The sequence below is a fragment of the Ammospiza caudacuta genome, chromosome 2, assembly GCF_027887145.1.
Source record: "Ammospiza caudacuta isolate bAmmCau1 chromosome 2, bAmmCau1.pri, whole genome shotgun sequence".
NCBI classification, from domain to species: Eukaryota; Metazoa; Chordata; class Aves; order Passeriformes; family Passerellidae; genus Ammospiza; species Ammospiza caudacuta.
In genome coordinates, this window is record NC_080594.1 from 121014370 (window position 1) to 121034548 (window position 20179).

At 50.0% G+C, this 20179-nt stretch overlaps 1 protein-coding gene across 3 annotated transcripts in view; it reads left to right on the plus strand.

Moving 5' to 3' along the window:
- Nucleotides 1-18585, plus strand: part of SON (SON DNA and RNA binding protein) — a 37470-nt gene extending 18885 nt beyond the window's left edge. For all 3 annotated transcript variants that reach the window (XM_058800374.1, XM_058800373.1, XM_058800375.1), the window contains exons 5-12: nt 8-148; nt 1456-1647; nt 5838-5948; nt 6436-6552; nt 13140-13287; nt 16092-16160; nt 16235-16350; nt 17059-18585. In XM_058800374.1, the coding sequence (XP_058656357.1) occupies nt 8-148; nt 1456-1647; nt 5838-5948; nt 6436-6552; nt 13140-13287; nt 16092-16160; nt 16235-16350; nt 17059-17217 (1053 nt within the window). In that variant the 3' untranslated portion in view covers nt 17218-18585. The remainder of the gene's footprint in view (nt 1-7; nt 149-1455; nt 1648-5837; nt 5949-6435; nt 6553-13139; nt 13288-16091; nt 16161-16234; nt 16351-17058) is intronic.
- The last annotated feature ends 1594 nt before the right edge of the window (nt 18586-20179 follow it).

A 20179-nucleotide genomic window follows, 5' to 3' on the forward strand; every position in this document is an offset into this window, starting at 1 on the left:
TTTTCAGAAATGCAAGAAGATTGCTCAGAGCACTGATGATGTGATAGTGAACAAGCCTCACGTTTCTGATGAGGAAGAGGAGGAACGTCCTTTCTATAACCATCCTTTCAAGCTGAGTGAACCCAAACCTATTTTCTTCAATTTAAGTGTGAGTGCTACTTGTATTTTTATTATTTTACTTATAAAAATATAAGTAAAAATATATAGCACTTATATTTTTATAAGTGCTACTTACATTTTTTAATATTTTACTTACATTTGCTTTAAAAATAAATCCTTGTTCTTTTTAAATAATGCATGTAATTCTGCAGAAATTTTTCAAGGGTTGATCATCTTGGTGAAACTAGGGAGTATTTTTTAATCAGTTAAAAGGAACATTCCCAATTCCATCAAGATTAAATTGATAATCCAGTTTTACCAATTGGTAAAATTGTGAGCAATTCTTTAAATGCATCTGGAAATCAAATGCTTTGAAGCATGGATTAGAATTTGTTCAAATTTTTTTTGTGTTTCGGGTGGTGGGTGGGGTATTTTTAAGTTTTATTTGGGGGTGGGTGGTTGTGCCCATGAAAGTCTGTTGCGACTTTGCAGGATATAAAGCACTAAAAAAGCTTCAGTATGCTCAGCACAAACAGAAATAATATTCCTGGTTTTGTATATAAATAGGTAGAGCTTGTGCTGTATGCAAAATAAGCAGTAATGCACATTTAGATAAGGTGTAAGGTAAAAGTGGATTTAGAGTTTATATTATATTGTTAGGAAAGGCTACAGGGAAGCTCAAGAAACCTTGGAATTCTTCCAGGCTCCGAGGAGGAATGAGTGCTCTGCAGTGGTTGTGGGCTGCTCTCCCTCTTGTCTTGGTTTTGACCCTTTCAGTTTTGTTCTTTCTCTCTCCTAAAACCATTGCCATCCATATTCCTAGGAGTTTATCCAATCTTATCCAGTGCTGCCAGCTGTGTTTGCCTCTTGGAAGGGAACCTAGTGGGGATTTCTGCAGATTTTAATGAATTAACAGCACCAAGCAAAACAAGGCCACAGACTTCATCTGCTCAGAGACTCAGGCTGCTGCTAAAAATAGGCCAGGATGGAAACCCAAATGCTGAGAGCTGTTTTCTCTCCACTCATGGGCAGCTTTTGATCACAGGCAGTGTTTGCTGCCCAGGATTTTCACCCTGGAGCTTTCCATACAAAATACCTGATGTGAATGGGGTCAGCTGGAAGAGGAGGGTTGGAGATTTTGGGTTGCTGAAATTGTTTTTAGGGGTTTCTCATCTTCTCTGGTAGCACAATTTGTGGGTCACTTGTGTGTTTTTAGGGCTGTGCCAAAATGATGAATTATAAAAGGTTATTACTGTAGAGTGAGTAAAAACCAAATCCCAGGTGTTTGCGACAAAACCACCTCATGACTCGTGGGTATTTCCGAGCCTGAACTCTTTATCATTTTATTTCTTTCAGACTCCCAGCATAAAACCAGCACCACCACCCCAACCAAAAAACCAGGTCAGCCTGTCCAAGGAGTTCCCTGTGTCCTCTGGGTCTCAGCATAGGAAGAAGGAGGCAGACAGTGTGTATGGAGAGTGGGTTCCCGTGGACAAGAACGGCAAGGACGATGGCAAGGACGACGTTTTCCCCAAGCCAGCCATTGAGGTAAGGAGGGCAAGGAGAGCTTATCATGTAAGAAAACCAAACCCATCACCTGGGCAGTCTGGTGCCCAGCTGCAGTCTGGGAAAACTAAAAAGGCACTTGAAAAGGTGGTGCCTAACACTGCACTAAGCTGAGGAGCTGAGCTCTGCACCTGGGGATGCTCACATGAAGCAGCCTGCACCCATCCTGCTTCTGGCAGCTGGTGGCTTCTTGGTCTCAACAGAATTTAAACTGTAGCTGGAAGGTGAAGAAACTTCTTCATTCAGTTTCCTCAGAGCTTAATTAATATACCTTGAGATTTGCACAGTAATGTATGTAGTGCTAATTAAAATTGTCCCACCAGTCTTGGAGCAAGAACATCACACTGGAATGTAATCAGTTAAAAATTGAAAGTCACTTCTTCTGGATGTATTCGTTTTTTAGCTTTCCAGTCACTTTTTCTCCAATGGCTGTCTTGCACATGGCCTTACAAAGGAGAATCTAATTGTATGGATAATAAACTAAAAACACCAAAGCAAGTGGTTTGCCCCTTGAAATTTCTTCTAAAGAACATTTCTGGGGGTTGTTGTAATTAAGTAAATTAAATATTTAAGAGATGTTACTATTTTTAAGTGTGTGTTGCCTCAGTGCACCTGCAGCCTTGTTCTCACACCTTCCAGAGCCAAACCCCAATTTCTGACAAAGCCATCTCAGCACTTGGTGCATTTTGTTTCTCAAGACCTTTCTGATACTGGTCAGTTCACTCCCTGAGGCACAGAAGGGAATTTTCTTGTGGCTCTTCTACAGCACCAAAAGCACAGAGGATATAACTTAGCCAGCATTTTCATGGAATCCCTCAGAATTTGATGGTTGGCACCCAGTCCCTCAGCACAGGTGGGAGCTGCACTTGGGGCTCTCCTGCTCCAGTAAACCCCTGAGATGTTTGTGCAGAATGTCATTCCCAGTTTCATTGCAGTAAATATATTTAACATCACTTCCTTTCCTTTCTGTTGTGTGTACCTTTATAAATGCCTGTAACTATGTTGTCTGGTTTTACATTTTGTAAATAAATACTTTTATTTGCCTTTACCTTAACTTGGCTTGTGTTAAGGGTGATTTCAGGGGTGTTAGCTGCAGCAGGCTGTTCCATCCATGCCCTGGGGTTTGGGGAGTGCAGGTACAGAAGTGCTGTGTGTTTCTCCAGGGAGCCTGCCAGGTGACACAGTGCTTCTCTGCTGAATTCTGCCGTGTTCAGGAAGACTCTGTGCTGGAAATGGCTCCCTTGGAGCAGCATGGGGCAGATCAGCTCCCTTGCTGGGGGAGGGGAGAGCTGGGGGTGCTTGGAACTTAAGTTTCCCCTAGAATTGACCTCCGTTTGTTGTTGCTGATTTTGCAATGCTGTGGCAGTTGTGGTGCAAGTCCTGGCGTGAAACCCCACACAATTGGTTTTGTTGTGTTCTAATTCACCTGTTAGCTATGGGCTAGGTCTGAAATGACCCTGCTAGTACATTACAGCTTGTTCTAATAAAACCTGGTGCCCTAAAGGAGTTGTGTGTGGCAGCAGGAGATGGAGGGGAAGGTCTGGGGTGATCTGAGGGCTCATCATGGCTGTGGCAGGCAGAGGCCTGTGAGGAAGGAGTGTTGGAAGTGTAGAGTGCCAGTCCCAGGTGACTTGTGCAGAGTGCTGGGATCTGAGGCTGCAGTAAAAGCATTTACAGAGCTCCAGAGGGTGTAAAACACCTGCTTTTTTATTTGCTTCAGTATTTGTGATTTGTGGGGCAAGTCTGAGAAAGGGGATCAGGCAGGAGAGCTCTGGGAGAGAGCAGCACCTCACTTCCACCCGTTCTCCTTGACTCAGGAGTAACAGCAGCCTCTTACACCTCAAGCAGAGATGGTTTTTTTCCAAGATCCAAAGCTGCCATCGAGTGTCTTGGCATAAGACAGAGCCCTGATGGTCTCCAGAACGGAGAAGTGTTTGGGAATGAGCCCAGCAGGGAGTGTTGCTAGGCCCAGTAAAGCACTAACACACCTCTGTGGCATGGCAGTGGTCCCCATGGCTTTCATGGACTGTTTCCATGCCTTTGTGTATTGCTGGATTGAAACTTGGTGAGTAGAAGAACTTTTATTTATCTCCTGGACCAGGTTCCTAAACAGAACATTAAATCAATATTTTAACTATGTGAGAGAGATTTGAGAACTTAGCCAGTGTGCATTTGAAACAGGCATTTTTACATCCTTGCTGTTGTGTGAGGGGGTTGTTAGATAATATTTTAATTCTTCTTGTGCATTTTTTTATGTTCTGTGTGACAAGAAATAAGCACTGAACTCAGTCCATAGACACCTGGGACTTGTGGGATTTTAGCTGTTCTGTTCAATGCCAGATATTCCAGCAACGATCTTCCCAATAGAAACACTTTTGTCCTAAACACCAGCAAAAAATCAGATTTAACAGAGCACAAAAGTAATTCCTGTGTTTGGTGCCATTGCAGGTGTTCATCTCTGTCTCTTCCTTTCAGTATTTACTGAATTCTTGACCAGGTTCCTGGGACAGGGTTTATGGTTTAACAGTATTTGTTTTGTTCAGCTGAGTCAATTTTAAAGGAGTTTCAGTTTCTCTTCCTGACCCTTTAGTACAAAATGTGTTAGAGGTAGAGGTTGTGACAGCAAAAGAGGCAAGGCTTTTACAAAGCCAATGAAAATGAAGTTCGAGGTAACCCATCACCTTGATGTGTGTGTGTGAGCTGCATTTCTGATTATTGGATTTTTCTGTGCCTCAGACTGTCCCAGCCCTTCCAGCTTCTGTCAACATCTCAAGAAATTCCATTTGTCTTTGCACACTTGTCTCTTCCTGCTTTCCAAACAGAATGATCCATAATGCACATCCTTTGAGGAGCAGGGCCCAGGGATTTTATAAAACAGCTGCACAGCAGCCAGAGTTCATTACAGCCCCAAATGTTGTGGTTTCTCTCCCATGGCTTTGCCTACAGTGAAGGTTTGCAGAGAGCTCCTTTGTGTATTTTGCATTTTCACCAAGTCACTCTGCAACATCATTTCAAATTTATTTATCTTGATATTTTACTGCAGCTCAGCAGCACAGATGTAGATAATTCTTTCCAAAGCAGTGGATTCTGTGAACTCACAGCTGGTTTTACATGATCCCCGGGGCTGGCACAGCCCTGCCAGCCCATGCAGTGCCAGCTGTGCCCACCTTGTGCCCAGCCCAGAGCACTCAGTGCCACCTCCAGGGCACACCTGCAGGGATGGGCACTGCAGAGCTCCCTGGGCAGCCCCTGCCAAGGCCTGAGCTCCCTTTCCATGGGCAAATTGCTGCTGCTGTCCCAGCTGAGCCTGCCCTGGCCCAGCCTGAGGCCGCTCCCTCTGCTCCTGTCCCTGTTCCCTGGAGCAGAGCCCGACCCCCCCGGCTGTGCCCTCCTGGCAGGGACTTGTGCAGAGCCACGAGGGCCCCTGAGCCTCCTTTGCTCCAGCCCCAGCCCCTTCCAGCTCCTCAGGGATTCTGCAGCCCCTTCCAGCTCCTCAGGGATTCTGCAGCCCCTTCCAGCTCCTCAGGGATTCTGCAGCCCCTTCCAGCTCCTCAGGGATTCTGCAGCCCCTTCCAGCTCCTCAGGGATTCTGCAGCCCCTTCCCAGCTCCCTCAGCCCCTCCTGGGGCTCCAGCCCCTTCCCCATCTTCATTCCCTTCTGGTTTAGGCTGGAGATGAAAATATGAAACACCGAAGTCAGGATTGTTGAATGCGTCTGATTCATGCTGGAATTACTTTATACAGACAAGCTTTATTGTGACTTATTAGCAGTGCTCATGTGACCAGCTCTGTATGAGTTTTTAGTTAAATTGCATTTAATTCTGTTGGTTTAGAAGATCTCATTGAACAGGAAAATGCTTCTCTGCTTATTACACACCAGAATTTTTTGTGACAAACAGTTTTAGATAATAACTCATTGGATATTTTGTGTGTGCAGGTGATTTTAAATTACCAGGGTGTTACAATTTAAATTCAGATCTGTCTTTGTCCAGGAAAGCCCATCTTGTGTGGATTTAAGTGGTCCCAGGATTTCCATCACATTGCCTTTTTGTCAAACCAACAATTCACTCTGTAACCCCACTTGGTGGCATTGATTCTCCAGCAGCTTTTTCCAGCTCAAGTGGACACTGTTTGTGTCTGCTGTGTTTTTACAAATGCTCTTTTTCCTCCTAGTGTGTGGACATAACCACAGCCATGAACGACAGAGCAGTGGCCCAGAAGAGGCTCAATGAGAACTCCTTTGACCTGGAGGCCATGTGCATGCTGAACCGGGCACAGGAGCAGGTGAGCTGGGGCCTTTAGCAGCATCTGGGGCAGCCTGAGGGAAATCAGGGCTTTCCTTTCATGGCAGCTGGTTTTCCCCTCCTGTTTCAGTTTGGAAACCCAGCTGTGGGCCAGTGTTTCAAAGTTCTGCATTTCTAACACTGAGTTTTGATGAGCTCCTTTGTGTATTTCATGTTTGCACCCAAGTCACTCTGAAAAATAGTTTCAGATGTAATTTTCTTTAAATTTTGTAGTAGTTCAGCAGCACAGATGTAGGTAATTCTTTCCCAAACAGTGGATTCAGCAGTTTGGGGATGAGGAGTTGAAGCTCAGGTTTCAGGGTGACCATTCAGATGCTCAGATTTTGGTAGCGCCCGCTTCCATCCAAGCCTCAGTGAGCACACCAAATCCCACCAACATGCTGTGGATACTCCTGAGGGGCAGCAGAGGGGTGCAGAGGGAATGTGGAGCTGTCAGTGCTGGTCTCAGTGTGGGTTTTGCTTTGCAGATCGATGCCTGGGCTCAGTCCAACTCCATCCCCGGGCAGTTCACGGGCAGCACCGGCGCGCAGATCCTGTCCTCGGACGAGCTCACCAACAGCGGCCCCCAGGCGTGGATCCGAAAGGTAGAAGTGACACAGCCACTGCTGTCCCAGCAGTGACCACACTGGCAGCAGCCAAGGATTGCACAGGGCACCACGAGTGCCTCACCCTGTGGCAGAGCATGTGCCCAGTGCAGCAGGCTGGGCTCAGTCCCTGTCCCTCGGTGTCACCGGCGAGGTGTGACCGGCCAGACACGGCCTGCCACTGCCAGGACACTGCTGGGCTGCTGTGCTGGCAGTGGCACGTCCCTCACAGCTGTGCTGGCAGTGGCACATCCCTCCCTGCCTCCCTGGCACGTGCCAGGCAGGGCTGATCCTGCTGCTGTTGAAATCAGGTTTTTGTTATCGGCTTCAGCGAACCAAAGTCCAAACTGCCCTTGGGTGTGCCTTGGTTCTCTCTGGTTGCTCCTTTGCCTCTCTCTGCATCACCAGGGTTTTCTGGGAGCCAGAGATGTGGAGGATTAAAGCAGGAGTTGCAGTTGCTAAGTTCCTCTCACTCTGGCATTGTTGGGGTACAGTGCAGTAGTTCCCTGTTGCTGTGGGTTGTCACTGGCTGACTTTGGGCTGTGCTGCGTCCTCCATCCGTGTGTTCTGTACACTCAGTTACTCAAGCTGCACCTTTGCCTGTGATCTGGTGCTCTGTCAGGAGGGAGATCTGAGGAGATCCCCCTTGCAGGCACAAGGAGTGAGGAGCTGAGCTGGTCAGTGTGGCAGGTGCTGCAGTTGGGTCTGTGTCAGCTTGGGTTGGGGCACCCTCCAAGCTGAGAGGTCAGATTTGAGCGTTAGGTGGAATTTTCCGTAGAAGTTGGTGTCAGCTGAACACAAAAGTCTGGAATTACAATATCCTGAAAATAGAAACACTTTTTGTCAGGATTTACTAACTTGTTTTTTCACCTCATATAGCCAAGCAGTGCAGAGAGCCAGGGAACACCGACTTGGGTCACTGGCCAGATAGGAATCTTCTGGGATCTTGCCAGTGTTAATGCAGAATGTGCATGATAAAGTCTGATTTTAACAGCTATGAACAACTGAGATTGTAGCGAAATGCTGCCTCTGGTGAAGACAATCCTTGTTCTGGCAGAGGGAACTGTGAAGCACAGGGATGTGTTGGTGAGGAAGGAGCTTTTCCACAGAGGGGCTTGGGAAGGAGACCAGCAGGGCTGTGAGGGGAGGTTCTCCCTGTCTGCAGCACCTGGAATGGCTTCCCAAGCCCTGGAAAGCCTTGGGAGCAGCTCTGAGCTCCTCTTTCCCAAACCTCCTCCCTGGGGTCTCCTCTCATGGCAGTGGCAGGAGGGGCTGCCACGAGGGTGAAGTGGAAAGGACCAGGTGTGATTTTCCTGTCCTCCAGCTTCACTCTGGGATCTGCTTTAAAGCAGCCCAGCTGAACAAACCAAAATAACAGCAAAAAAAAAAAAAAAAAAAAAAAAAAAAAACAGATACAAGCCAAACAAAATGCTTCAAGGGAAGGGAATGGGAGAAGAGTGTGCTCTGTGCTCGTGGACACGCTGCTGCAAGGAGCAGAGGAATGTTGGAACATTCTGTTGGATCTGGGCTCAGTGAGGCAGCAGCAGCTCTCCTGCCCTGCCCAGAGCTGGGAATGTGCTGTGGGCACAGGGCAGGCTCTGGGGCTGGGCACACAGGAGGCTCCTGCTGGCAGCAGGAGGAGGTGGAGGGTGAGGACAAAGTCCCCTCCCTGCCCTGGCACTCCTCAGCTGCTCTCCTGCTCTGCCAGGAGGGCCCAGAGCTCCAGGAGTGGTGGGAAAGCCTCACACAGCTTCATGTGGAGCCCTGCTGCGGCTGCAGGAGGGTTTCACAGCAAGGAGCAGGGATGTGGTTCTGAATCCATGTTATCCTCCTCAGGGACAGGAACACAAACCAGCCATGAGGTGCAAAGCGCTGGCTGTGTGTTACTTGGACACCTGAAATTGTGTGACAGTGACCAGTTACCAAGTCAGGCTTGTGCTCCCTTTTTGGCCTAAAAACTGTGTCTGAACATTAAAAAATCAGGTATTTTTCACTCAGGCCAGGAGTTGGACTTTGATCCTTGTGGGTCACTTCCAGCTGGGGCTGTTCTGTGTTCCTGTGGGTTTATCTGCCAGCAGGGCTGTGCAGTTCCCTGGGGATGCTGTGTCTGGGCGAGTGCACATTTCTGGCTGTTTGCTGAAGGCATTTATTTATTTATTTCCCTTGGGACTTTGCCATGGGAGGAGCTGGGACCACCCAGCACAGACTGAGCCTGTGGCAGCCACTGAGGAAAGGAGGAATTAGAGCAAGCACTGGGTGTGACAGAGGTCACCACAGCCCCTGGGAGCTGGAACAGGAGAGGGACTCAGGAGGGCGGCAGGGGACTTGGGGAACTCCTTTGCTGAGCTCTGTCCTCACGGTGCACTTTGTGGATTTCACCTTTCCTTGTCCTTTCCCAGTGACTGGAGAGGAAATGTGCACTCAGACCAGACTCAGAACCTCACTTTGGGAATGAGGAACTGCAGGGTTTCATGTGCAGCACTGGGGTGGGGACATAAATAACAATGAGGTTTATGTGTTTAATTCCTGGACTAATTCATTCTTGGTGGTTATGTGCAGGGGCCTGAGCAGGGTCCATGAAAGAGTGATGTGGTGTTAGGTATAAAAAAATTATGAACAATCTCACCTTTCTCTTTGAAAAAGTGGCTTCTGTTTCAGTTTGTCACCATCAGTGTAATCAGTTCACAAATGTGACTCATCTTTTCTGAAGGTTGCTTCTATTTTTATTCCCTTTTTCCTTCCAAACACACTGTGCTGCTGAAGAATTGGCACAGCAAGTGGTCAAATATTTTTTGTTTCTCCAAGCAAATTCTGTTGAGGTCGGTTTACTCCCCCTTTCCCAGACTCACCCCTTGGTTCTGGATTTACCAGCTCAATTCTGGAGCCTGAACTTGCTCCCCAAACCCAGGGTTGTGCTCAGGGGTGACCTGGGGAGCTGCTGGATCACTCATTTGTGCAGAAAGTTCTGGAAAGTGCAAACCTCCCTTCCATTCTTGTAGGCACAAGGAGCTTTCCTTGGGAGCCAGGCTCACCTGGCAGGGCAGGGCAGCTCTGTGCTCACTGAGGACATTGGCAGTGAGGAATTGTTCCCTGGCAGGGTGGGCAGGCCCTGGCACAGGGTGCCCAGAGCAGCTGGGGCTGCCCCTGCACCCCTGGCAGTGCCCAAGGCCAGGCTGGGCACTGGGGACAGTGGGAGGTGTCCCTGCCATGGCAGGGGTGGCACTGGATGAATTTTAACCCCATTTTGACCCATCCCAGTCTGGAATTCCATGATTCCGTGGTGGTGAGTGTTGGACTGGCTGCTCTCTTTCCCAGCCATCCCCTTGTCCCTGCTGTTGTGCAGCTCTGAGCAGCTCCTGCAGGTGCCTGGGAGCACAGGGCTTGTGAGGCACTGCTGGGCCTCTTCAGCAAGGGGTTGCTGCTCTGTCTGTGGGAAGGATTGGGGCTGAAGGGGCCAGAGCATCTCCCAGTTCAGCAGCCAGCCCAAATTCCCTGCTCAGGATCCCTGCAAGGAGCCACAGGGAGCAGATCATGATCAGAGCTCCAGGAGCGTTTGGGGCTCCCAGGGATGCCAGGCTGGGGTTGTTCAGGGCCGGGAGCTGGACTTGGATGCTTCTTGTGGGTCCCTTCCCATCACTCAGGAGATGCTGGGATTTCATGGACAATTCTGCCTGGCACAAGTTTTTCCAAACTTGCTTATTCCTGGAACTTGAACTTCCCTGGAGTTCAGCCTTTAGTCCTGCCCTGAACTGCCACCCCTGCCTTCAAGGCTTTGCTGTCTTTGCTTCCTAAATTGTTGTTCCAAAGAGTCAGCCTGAGGAATCAGCAAGAAAGTTACTTAAACTGCTCTAAAGCCTCTGAAGGAATCAGGTTTTAATTTCTCTTTAAAGCAAGTGCTGACACAAGATTGTGGCTCTTGAGTGTCTCCATGTGTTGGCAGAATGGAAGTGGGATTTCCTGGAATTTAGAGCTCAGAATACAAGGAAAAAAGTATCAAATTGTCCTGTGGGCTCCCTCAAATTAAGATCAGAGAATGAATGAAAGAGAAATGCTTTCGTAAATAATGAGTTAGTTCTGACGGCAGTAACCAAATGCTGACAAACCTGGGGCTTCTTCTATTCCATCCCCTTTAATTTATATCTGCCAAGGCCCAGAGTTGCTCAGGAGTTTTTGGGAGACTCACCCTTGGACGATTTTTTAAATGAGAAGAATTGTGCCTCTTGCTTCTCTGCTTTTGTGAACATTTCTGTTGATTCTGTGGTTTTCGGTGAGTTCCAAACCCAGCACCAGTTTTACCCCACTCATTAAATCATGGGCTGAGGGAACTTGTCTGTTACTAAACTACAAAAAATACAATGTGCAGGTGGCATTAGAGGTTTACATTCACTTCATTATTAAAAGGAAAAGAAAAACCCCACAGAATCAAAATGCAGGAACTTTTTCCTTGCTGCAGACCTTTGCTGCCTCAGTGACCTGAGTCCAAGGGGGATTCTCCTGGCTCCTTTCCCACTGGTACCAGGATGCCTTCCCCATGCCTTTTGGTGGGATGAACAAGTATTTGTGTGTTCTGGAATTAAATTATTATTAATAATAATTGTTATTAATAATAAAAACGTGTAAGTCATGGTTGCGATTGAAGAGTCAGCACAAAGTTCCTGCTGCAGTTCCCCTGCAGGATCCTGAATTCACTCACCACAGAAGGGATGCTTTAACAAACGGCCCTTGGGAACCTAGAACTTGCTAATTCCAGTTTCTGGAGTTAGTTCAGGCTCTGCCAGTGCCTCAGTGGGAGCTCAGGGCTGTGAGCAGGAGCAGGATGTTTGATTCTGCTCTGAGCATAGCAGGATGTTTTGGTTCTGCTCTGTCCTTGCTGCCCCTGACCAGGCCGTGTTTGGGAAAGCCGAGGGAGCCGCAGCGACCTCAGCAGGAGCTTGCTGTGTCCTTTGTGAACTGAACACACCCCGTGGTGCTGCAGCAGCCCCAGCAGGAGCCAGCCCAGCTGCAGGGCCTGCGGGGAGCCAAACCTGCGGGATGTTCCTGGAGAACGGGGGAGGGAGTGGGAGCTGAGGGAAGGGCTGTGGATGCTGTGTCTGAGGGGCTGGCTCTGCACCAGCCCCAGCTCTCCAGCCTCGTGGATCCATGTGGATCCACGCAGGGCTTTCCTGGCCCAGGCAGGGATTGGGACATTCCTGGCACAGGCTCCAGCAAGGCTTTCCTGGCACATTCCGGCAGCCTGCAGCGTGGGGGCCGGGCACAGACGTGAGCAGGGAATCCCTGAGGAACGCAGGGAGCCAAAGGGAGCCCTGAGGCTTTGTTCCCTGCCCATGGAAACCAGGCCCCTGGGAGCCCCGGGAATGCAGGGACCCCCAGTCCTGCCCTGGTGGCAGCCCCAGGCCCGTGCTGAGCTCCAGCAGCTCCCAGGGGTGCCCAGGCCGGGCTTGCTGGGCTGTCCGTGCAGGGCCAGCGCTCGGAGCCCGTGGTGCCCACGGATCCCTTCCAGCTCAGGACGTGTGTGACTCTGTGACCTCTGGCACCTCCTGCCCTGGCGGGCACAGCTCCAAGGGCAGCAGAGCCCCGAGGCTGTGCGGGTGTGCCCGGGCAGCGAGCCAGCCCTGCCCGGCCGTGTGGGGCAGGCCAAGCCAGGCTCTGTGTGATGGAAATGCTTGACTTGCTCTGGGGTCAGCGGGGGGGCACGAGAGATGATAGTTCACAGAATAACCTGTGAACTTTCACCCCTCTATATGGAAACTTGTTTCAGGGTCAAATCCTTGTAGCCGCCTTCTTGCCACGGTCAGTGCCAGCCCTACTATTCACAACACTGCGGCCAGCGAGGCCTAGGTACGTAACATTTAAGGAGTTTTTACAGTTCTTTACATCAAAGCAGATGTTTAAACTTTCTGTTGATAAGCTTTCACCGTTTAACAACTTTTGTTAATGCTCATTTGAAAGAATGTGACGACTGCTGCTGCTAAACTGGGGGGCCAAGCGCCTTTTTCCGTTAAAATAAAGAGAGGGGAAAGCAAAAGCTGTTTGTTCCATGTGGAATTTCAGAGTAGAACTTGAATGTGCAACCGCTGTGTAATGAATCAGGTGGGGAGAGGTTTTTTTTTTAGATTTAAATCCGCCTAAACAGCCTGTGAATGTCATGACTAAATGTGCTTGTGTTCTGTTGGATGAGGAGGTGCCCTGGCACAGCTGTGCCGGGGTCAGTTCCCACTTCCCGAGCTGAGGACATCTCTGGGATCAGGGCAGAGTCTTTAGAGCCTTTAGAGTCTGTAGGTTGTTGCTTGGTTAAACACATCTGTCTGCCAAGGGTCACTGCCACTTTGGGATCACCTTAGACTTTTCCTAAGTTGTTCTTTTTTGCCAAACATTGATTTGTGTCTCGTGTGTCCGCGTGAGTTCCGGGTTCCACGCACTGGTTTGGGCTAAAAATCCACAGAGCTCAGGTGGATTTTTTTATTTATTTTTATTTTTAATTGAGTCTGTGAAAATTTGTTAGAAACATTTTTTTGGAAGTTCCCACTTCTTACTTAAAATCCCAGCGCTAACTTCAGGCCTTGTTTTACTTCTCTCTTTCTGGATAGGATCAGTTCTTAAGAGCAGCCCCTGTGACTGGAGGAATGGGAGCTCAGCTGATGAGGAAGATGGGCTGGAGAGAAGGAGAAGGCCTTGGGAAGAACAAGGAGGGCAGCGTTGAGCCCATCATGGTGGACTTTAAGACAGATCGAAAAGGTGAGTCCTGCCTCAGGGATGTTTGTGGCTTCTCAGCTCTCAGCTGCCTGCAGAGGTTGGGGTTGTCTGGGGGGCTTCACTGGCACATCAACAGGTTCTGGGACTTTGCCTCAGGTTTGCCAAGGCCTGGGGTCACTCCAGAGCTTTGTCCTTGAGGAAAAGCTGCAGTGGTGGCTCTGGGGAAGGTGGCTGGAGCAGGAGCAGGGGTAGAAGATGGAATGGTGGGGTCAGCGTTACAGAGAGCTGAGAGCCCCAAAGCTGAGCTGTGTCACTGACTCACACTCAGGGCTTTGGGGCTTTCCTGTAGATTCTGGTCCTTTTTTTGTCCCTCATTCCCCTGCTGTTCATCTCCAGCCTGATCCTGCTGAAGGCTCATGCTCAGGGCTGCTTCCAGAGGCAGCTTTAGCCTCCACCTTCCCTGGGAACCTCCCCTGTTTTCCATGGTTTCCAGTCCATGGCCACAGGGGAGAGCTCTCGTGGTGCAGCAGAACCATCCAGTGCTGCTGCTCCTTCAGCTTGGCCACTGAGCTTTGTGTGCTGGGTGCTGCTGGACATTCTCCATCTGGAACACCTTTTGCTTTAAATCCAAAATTCAGCAGTCAGGATTTCTAATTTAGTTGTTCTGTGCATGGAACAAAACAACAACTCCACACTGACTGTGGGACAGATTCCTGCAGTTCTAAAGATTCCTTCTGCACCAGGAACCTTCAGTCCCATCTCAAAGGGGTGGAAACACTCAGAATTTTCATTTTAAGGCCATTGGATGGGGCTTGGAGCAGCCTGGCACAGTGGGAGGTGTCCCTGCCCATGGCACTGAATGGGGTTTAAGGTCCCTTCCCAGCCAACCATGCTGGGATTTCAGGGCTTGTGTTGGCTTCTGTCACTGCTCAGAACTGAGCTTGGAATGGCCAAACCCCTCACGTTTTTCTTTACAACCTTTCTGTGTAAAGAAAGCAACGAGACCCCAAAGGTGCCTGGTGGCAGCGATGGCCAAGGGCTCCTCCAGGCCTGTGAGAGTCACCTGAGACCAGGGCCAGCCTTCAGACAGCCCTGCTGGGCTTGAATTCCCTGGCTGTGAAATATTCCTGCTCACGTGCAGCCTCGCTGATCATTGCCACAGATTCTGCCTGGGTGCAGAATTCCCTCTGCTCTGGGGCCACCCGGGTCTGTGGCACAGGGGCATGAGGGGCACAAGGTGCCCTGCTCACAGAAAGGCAGGAAACATGATTTTATATTATATATAATGTATTATATATTATATAATGTATATATTATATCTATAGGACTACAGATTTTCTATGATTTTATATCATATATATAATGTATACATTATATACTATAATATATATTATATATTTTATATATAATACATATTTAGGACAAGGGATTATATATTATATTATATTATATTATATTATATTATATTATATTATATTATATTATATTATATTATATTATATTATATTATATTATATTATATTATATTATATTTAGGGATTATATATTGAGGACAAGTAGTTTTTCAGACATCTGTGTTCTTGGGTGATTAAATGGGTAAAACAAACTTCTTTTTTTTAACTTCTGTGTAGAGTTTTAAAGTCCACAGTGTTTGACAGGAAGGTTGTTATTAACCCACCACCCAAGTTTGTTTTGTAAGGAATTTTTTTAGACATTTTCAATGTATCAACCAGTATTTTATTATTTTCTAAATATTAGAATTTATAGTTTAATAATTATTAAATTATCTATTTTAATAAATATTTATTAAGATATATATATAAACCAGCCCAAATAAAATAAAATTCCTGGTCTCTGATGGCTTCGTGCCCCTTGGGAAGGCCCTGCTTAGGGGCAGCAGGAATATTGGGAGGATTATCTGGTAAGGAGGGAAGGATTTTCCTGTAAAACAAAAGAAACCCAAATGCCACCCACAAAAGCTGAAGGAACAGGAAGACACTGGAAGCAATTGCAGTATCTCCCTGTCTTTATTCACCAAAGCCACAGCAGGAAAACTGGAGGTAAGAAACAAAGGAAAGGTTGAAGTCTGAGAGTGGCAAAATCCATGGGGAGAAGCTTGAGTTTCTCTGATGGATTGTCACTGGAATTCAGCCGTTTCTGGCAATTCTTCAGTTCTTTTCCTGATCTTGTGAGAGTTTCAGAAGAGAATGGTGAGCTTTGGTGTTGGCAGTGGCTCCAGGAGAGCCTGTGCAGCCCTTGGGGGCTGTTCCCCTCTCTGCTGCTTTGCTCCCAGGGGGGATGGAGGTCCCTGTAAATCCTGAGAGCACGGGGAATCCGGGTCTGTGGTGTCACCCCTGGCAGGAGGGGACACAGGGACACCTCTGGATAATGGGAATGGTTCCTGTGCTCCCGTGTCTGAGGCAGACTGAAGGCAGGGGTGACTCAGGGCTGCACAAAGAAGAATGTTCTTCACTGTGTCCCTTGTTGATTGTTTCTCCAAAGAGGGCATGGAAAACCAGGTTTCCATGGAAAACCAGGTGTTCTCTGCCTTGTGTGAGGCTGCTCAGAGTTTTCTCCTCCTGGCTGCTTCAGAGTCTTCTTTGGGGAAAATGTGCTGAGCAGAATGGACAGAACAAGGTGGAGGGTTGAGAGCTGGGTGGGGTCTCCAGGTGTCCCCTGTGACCCTGGTTGTGCTCTGCTGCTGCCTCAGGGGTCAGGGAGAATGGGGAATGTCATGGGAACAGGGAATGTCATGGGAACAGGGAATGTCATGGGAACAGGGAGTGTCATGGGAACAGGGAGTGTCATGGGAACAGGGAATGTCATCGTGCCTGTGTTGTTTGCAGGGCTGGTTGCTGTGGGAGAGAAGGCCCAGAAGAGGTCCGGCCATTACGTGGTGATGAAGGATCTTTCAGGTGAGTTCCTTGTCTGGATTGATGCAGTCCCCAGAGGCTGGGTGGGCACTGACCCTGCCGTGTCTGTGTGCCAGGGAAGCACCCGGTGTCTGCGCTGATGGAGATCTGCAACAAGAGGAGGTGGACGCCGCCCGAGTTCGTGCTGGTGGACGACAGTGGGCCTGATCACCGCAAGCATTTCATCTTCAAGGTGGGTCTGGGCTGCCTGCCCCTGTGCTGCTTTCTCTGTGCCAGGGGTGAAATCCATGTTTCTGTTTGATAGAAACACCTCACGGGGCTGGCTGAGGATGGTGGAGCCGTCTCGGTGCTGGAACGTGCAAGTCCTGTTCCTGGAAAGGCCAAACCGAGTCCCTGGAGCACTTTATTCTGGGATCCCAGGGCTGGAGCCCCTCTGAGGCCAGGCTTGGAGAGCTGGGGGTGCTCACCTGGAGGAGGGAAGGCTCCAGTGAGACCTCAGAGCTCCTTGCCGGCCCTAAAGGGGCTCCAGCAGAGCTGGAGAGGGACTGGGGACAAGGGCTGGAGGGGCAGGACGCAGGGAATGGCCTCCCTCTGCCAGAGGACAGGGCTGGATGGGATCTTGGGAATTAGGAATTCCCTGGCAGGGTGGGCAGCCCCTGGCACAGGGAGCCCAGGGCAGCTGTTGATGCCCCTGGGTCCCTGGCAGGGCCCAAGGCCGCTGGCGCTGGGAGCAGCCCTGCACAGTGGAAGGTGTCCCTGCCACGGCAGGGGTGGCACCGGCTGGGCCGTGAGGTCCCTCCCAGCCCCGAGCACAGTGGGATCCCCTGCAATGCCCTTGCTGACAGGCAGCCACGGGGTCTGTGTCCCTAAAAAGGAGCTGCCCAGAGTGTGCCTGGGGCAGGCACGGCCCCCTCGCTAACCCCTGGTTCCCCCGTGCCAGGTGAGAGTCAATGGCAACGAGTACAGGCCCACCTTTGCCAGCCTTAACAAGAAGCACGCGAAAGCCACGGCGGCCACGGCGGCGCTGCAGGCCATGGGACTCGTACCAAAGGAAAGCATGGTCAATACCACCATGTTCAGGAGTGCCTCACACCGCTAAGCTTGGCTTTACTGGGACACTGGTTCTGAGCATTTTACTCTGCACAACAAATGGTATTTGCCCCTCTCATGTTGTAAATACATCGGCGATTCCCACCGTGTAAAAACTGTACAGACACCCGCAGGTTTTTCTTTTGTACCATCCAAATGTATTTAAATCATACTTAGTTTTTGGTATGTTTATATTGTTTACATTAGTGATGTAATTATTTCTTAAACGACTAAATCAGATGACAGACTCTGGAGGCATCAGAAATCCAGACCCTTGGCTGAAGCTCCTGCAGTTCCTCTCCTGTCAGAGCGTTGACCCTTTCTTTGATACAGTTTTGTAGTGGCTGCAGAGTCCCCTGGGCTCGGGGGGTGCTGGGGACACCCTGGGGCCGTGCCCGGGCGCTGCCCCTCGGTGCCACCCCAGGACAGCCGGGGGGGCACGGCCTGGCCCAGCCTCCCAGGGGGCTGCAATTCCCAACCAGTGAATCCACTGCCTGATGCTGATTGTACGGATTTGTGGTTCATGTGAATTTTAAACTCTTTAACAAATCTACAACTGGATTTGGGGGGAGGGAGGGGGTAGAATGACGCTTCAATTGTTGTACCCAACTTGGTCAATAAAGCAGCACAAGTTCATAATCTTCACCCCTGGTCAGTAAGCAGTGATTCCAAGGGATGCCAAGCCAGGAAACAGGAATTTAAACTCGCCAGAATGCCTTCTGCAAGGAACACACGCGATACAGAAGTGGCTTTGTGAGGATTCCCAACAGCTTTTGGGATGGCAGGAGCAGGTCTGGTGGTTTTTGTTTGTTTTGAACTTTTACAAAATAACTCCTTGGGATGCAAAGTTCAGGATAAGGATCCTCTGCCCTCAAGGAGCCTGATCCAGAGTTTGGGCAGTTGGACAGCAGAGAGGATGTAGAAAGCTTTTCCTGCTTTTTATTTTTTATTTAAGAAGCATTAATCTTTGATCTGTGTGCACGTGGGACTGGAAGGGGCAGTGCACCCTCCCCGAGGGATCTGAGTTAGGGGCAGGCTGCCAGGATTTCTGCACTGGGGTCCTTCAGGGGCTTGTCCCAGACAAGTCTTTGTGAGGTGGGAACCTGAGCTGGGTTTGGGGCCAGACCAAACCCAGCCAGGCTGCTCAGGCCTCACGGGAGGGACCCTGTGGCCATGGGGGTCCATGGAGCTGAGGAATTCCTGGTGCCTGGAGCCCTGTGGGTCCCGTCAGTGTCACAGAACGTGGAGTCTCCTTGCTTTGCAGGGACAGGGGTTGCTGTTTCCTGTGCAGCAGGGAGTTGGGGTTGGTTTGGAGGCACAAAAGCCCCTGTGAGTCTGTCCAAGCGCTCCGAAAATGCTTCAGTTGATCTTCATTTCATGGACGTTGTTGTCTTGAATTAAACTTTTTTCCCTTTGGCATCTTGCCTTCGGTCTCTGACTAAATGTGTGGAGCTTGTCCTGCAAGTGCCTGGGAGGTGTGAACTCCCAGGAAAGCTGGGAGGATCATCCTGGGGGTGCTGGGGGTCTCTGGCTCCACCCTGGGGCTGGAGCAGCTCCCTCCACACTCAGTGGCTCAGCAGAGCTCAGACCTCACAGCTACTGAGGATTCTCTCCATGGCAGCTCAGACTTCACAGCTGGACACAATCAAATTTGGGAATGTACAACCCCCTGTACTTGTGTGCTTCCCTTTTCTGTATCCTTGTTTCCCATGCCTAAGGTAAAGAGCCGAGTTCTCTCCCAGCAGCAGAGAAATCCACTCCCACTAAAGACTCCATTTGAAAAATAACTACTCAGAAAGGTCTGGGTTTCATGGCTTAAAGCTGAGGGGTCTGTGTGTTCCCTGGAGACACATCCCTCAGGAACAGCCCTGCATCCTGGGAGAACTGGGAGTTGCTCCTGGGGGTGGCAGCCCACAGCAGTTCTGTAAAACCCAGAGTTCCTGCAGAGCTGCATCCCTGCTGGAGCCTGGGGCAGGACACTGGCCCTGCTGGAGCCTGGGGCACACAGAAGGGCTCTGGGGGCAGAGGAAGCCTTTGCTGGCCCAGGCTCAGGGGCTGCTCTGTGCCCGTGTTTGGTTTGTGGGGCTTTGCTGGGTGATGCCAGACGCCAGGGACAGCAGCAGGGAGAGCTGAGCTTTGCTGCCCACGGCTTCACTCAGTAACAAACACCAGATTATAGAAATGCACCCGGAGAGCACAGAGTTGGTTCCACTTCCCAGTCAGCTGTGGCATTCCCTGCTGCAGGAATGTGCTCAGCCAAGAGCTGTGGGAAAGTGACACCTTCCCCAAAAGGCCTGGGAGCCTCTCCCTGCAGGGAAACACTCGGGGCACCTGGTCAGACCCCGCTCCTTTTCCTCTGTCTCTGTGATCCATGGAATCCCCAAATCCCCGGGGCTGGCACAGCCCTGCCAGCCCATGCAGTGCCAGCTGTGCCCACGGGCACCTTGTCCCCAGCGCAGAGCACTCAGTGCCACCTCCAGGGCACACCTGCAGGGATGGGCACTGCAAAGCTCCCTGGAGGTGCCAAGGCCTGAGCTCCCTTTCCTCGTGCCCAGGTGCTGCAGCCGTTTGATTCCTCCCCTGGATGGGTGTGGGAGCTCTGCTGAGCAGCCCTGGGGCCCTCTGACCTCCATTCCTCCCCGTGGAGTTCCAAGATGGCCCCAGCCCAAGAGGTGCCACACACCGAGGTGCAGCTGCTGAGGGTGGCAGGGGGCTGTGAACAGTCTGGGAAGGGTTTTGCCAAACATTCCACCCATCCATGGGATCCCAGAAGGTTTGGGCTGGAAGGAACCTTAAAGCTCATCTGGTTCCTATCCCCTGCCCTAGGGGGTTCTAGTTCTGACCTGGTTATGAGTTCCTGCTCCAAGCAGGAGCAGAAATTCCATGCTTGGAACAGAAGGGGAAGACCAGCGTGCCAGGGCCAAACCAGACCAATAAAACCACGTTTTATTTTAAAAACACTTTGTACAATA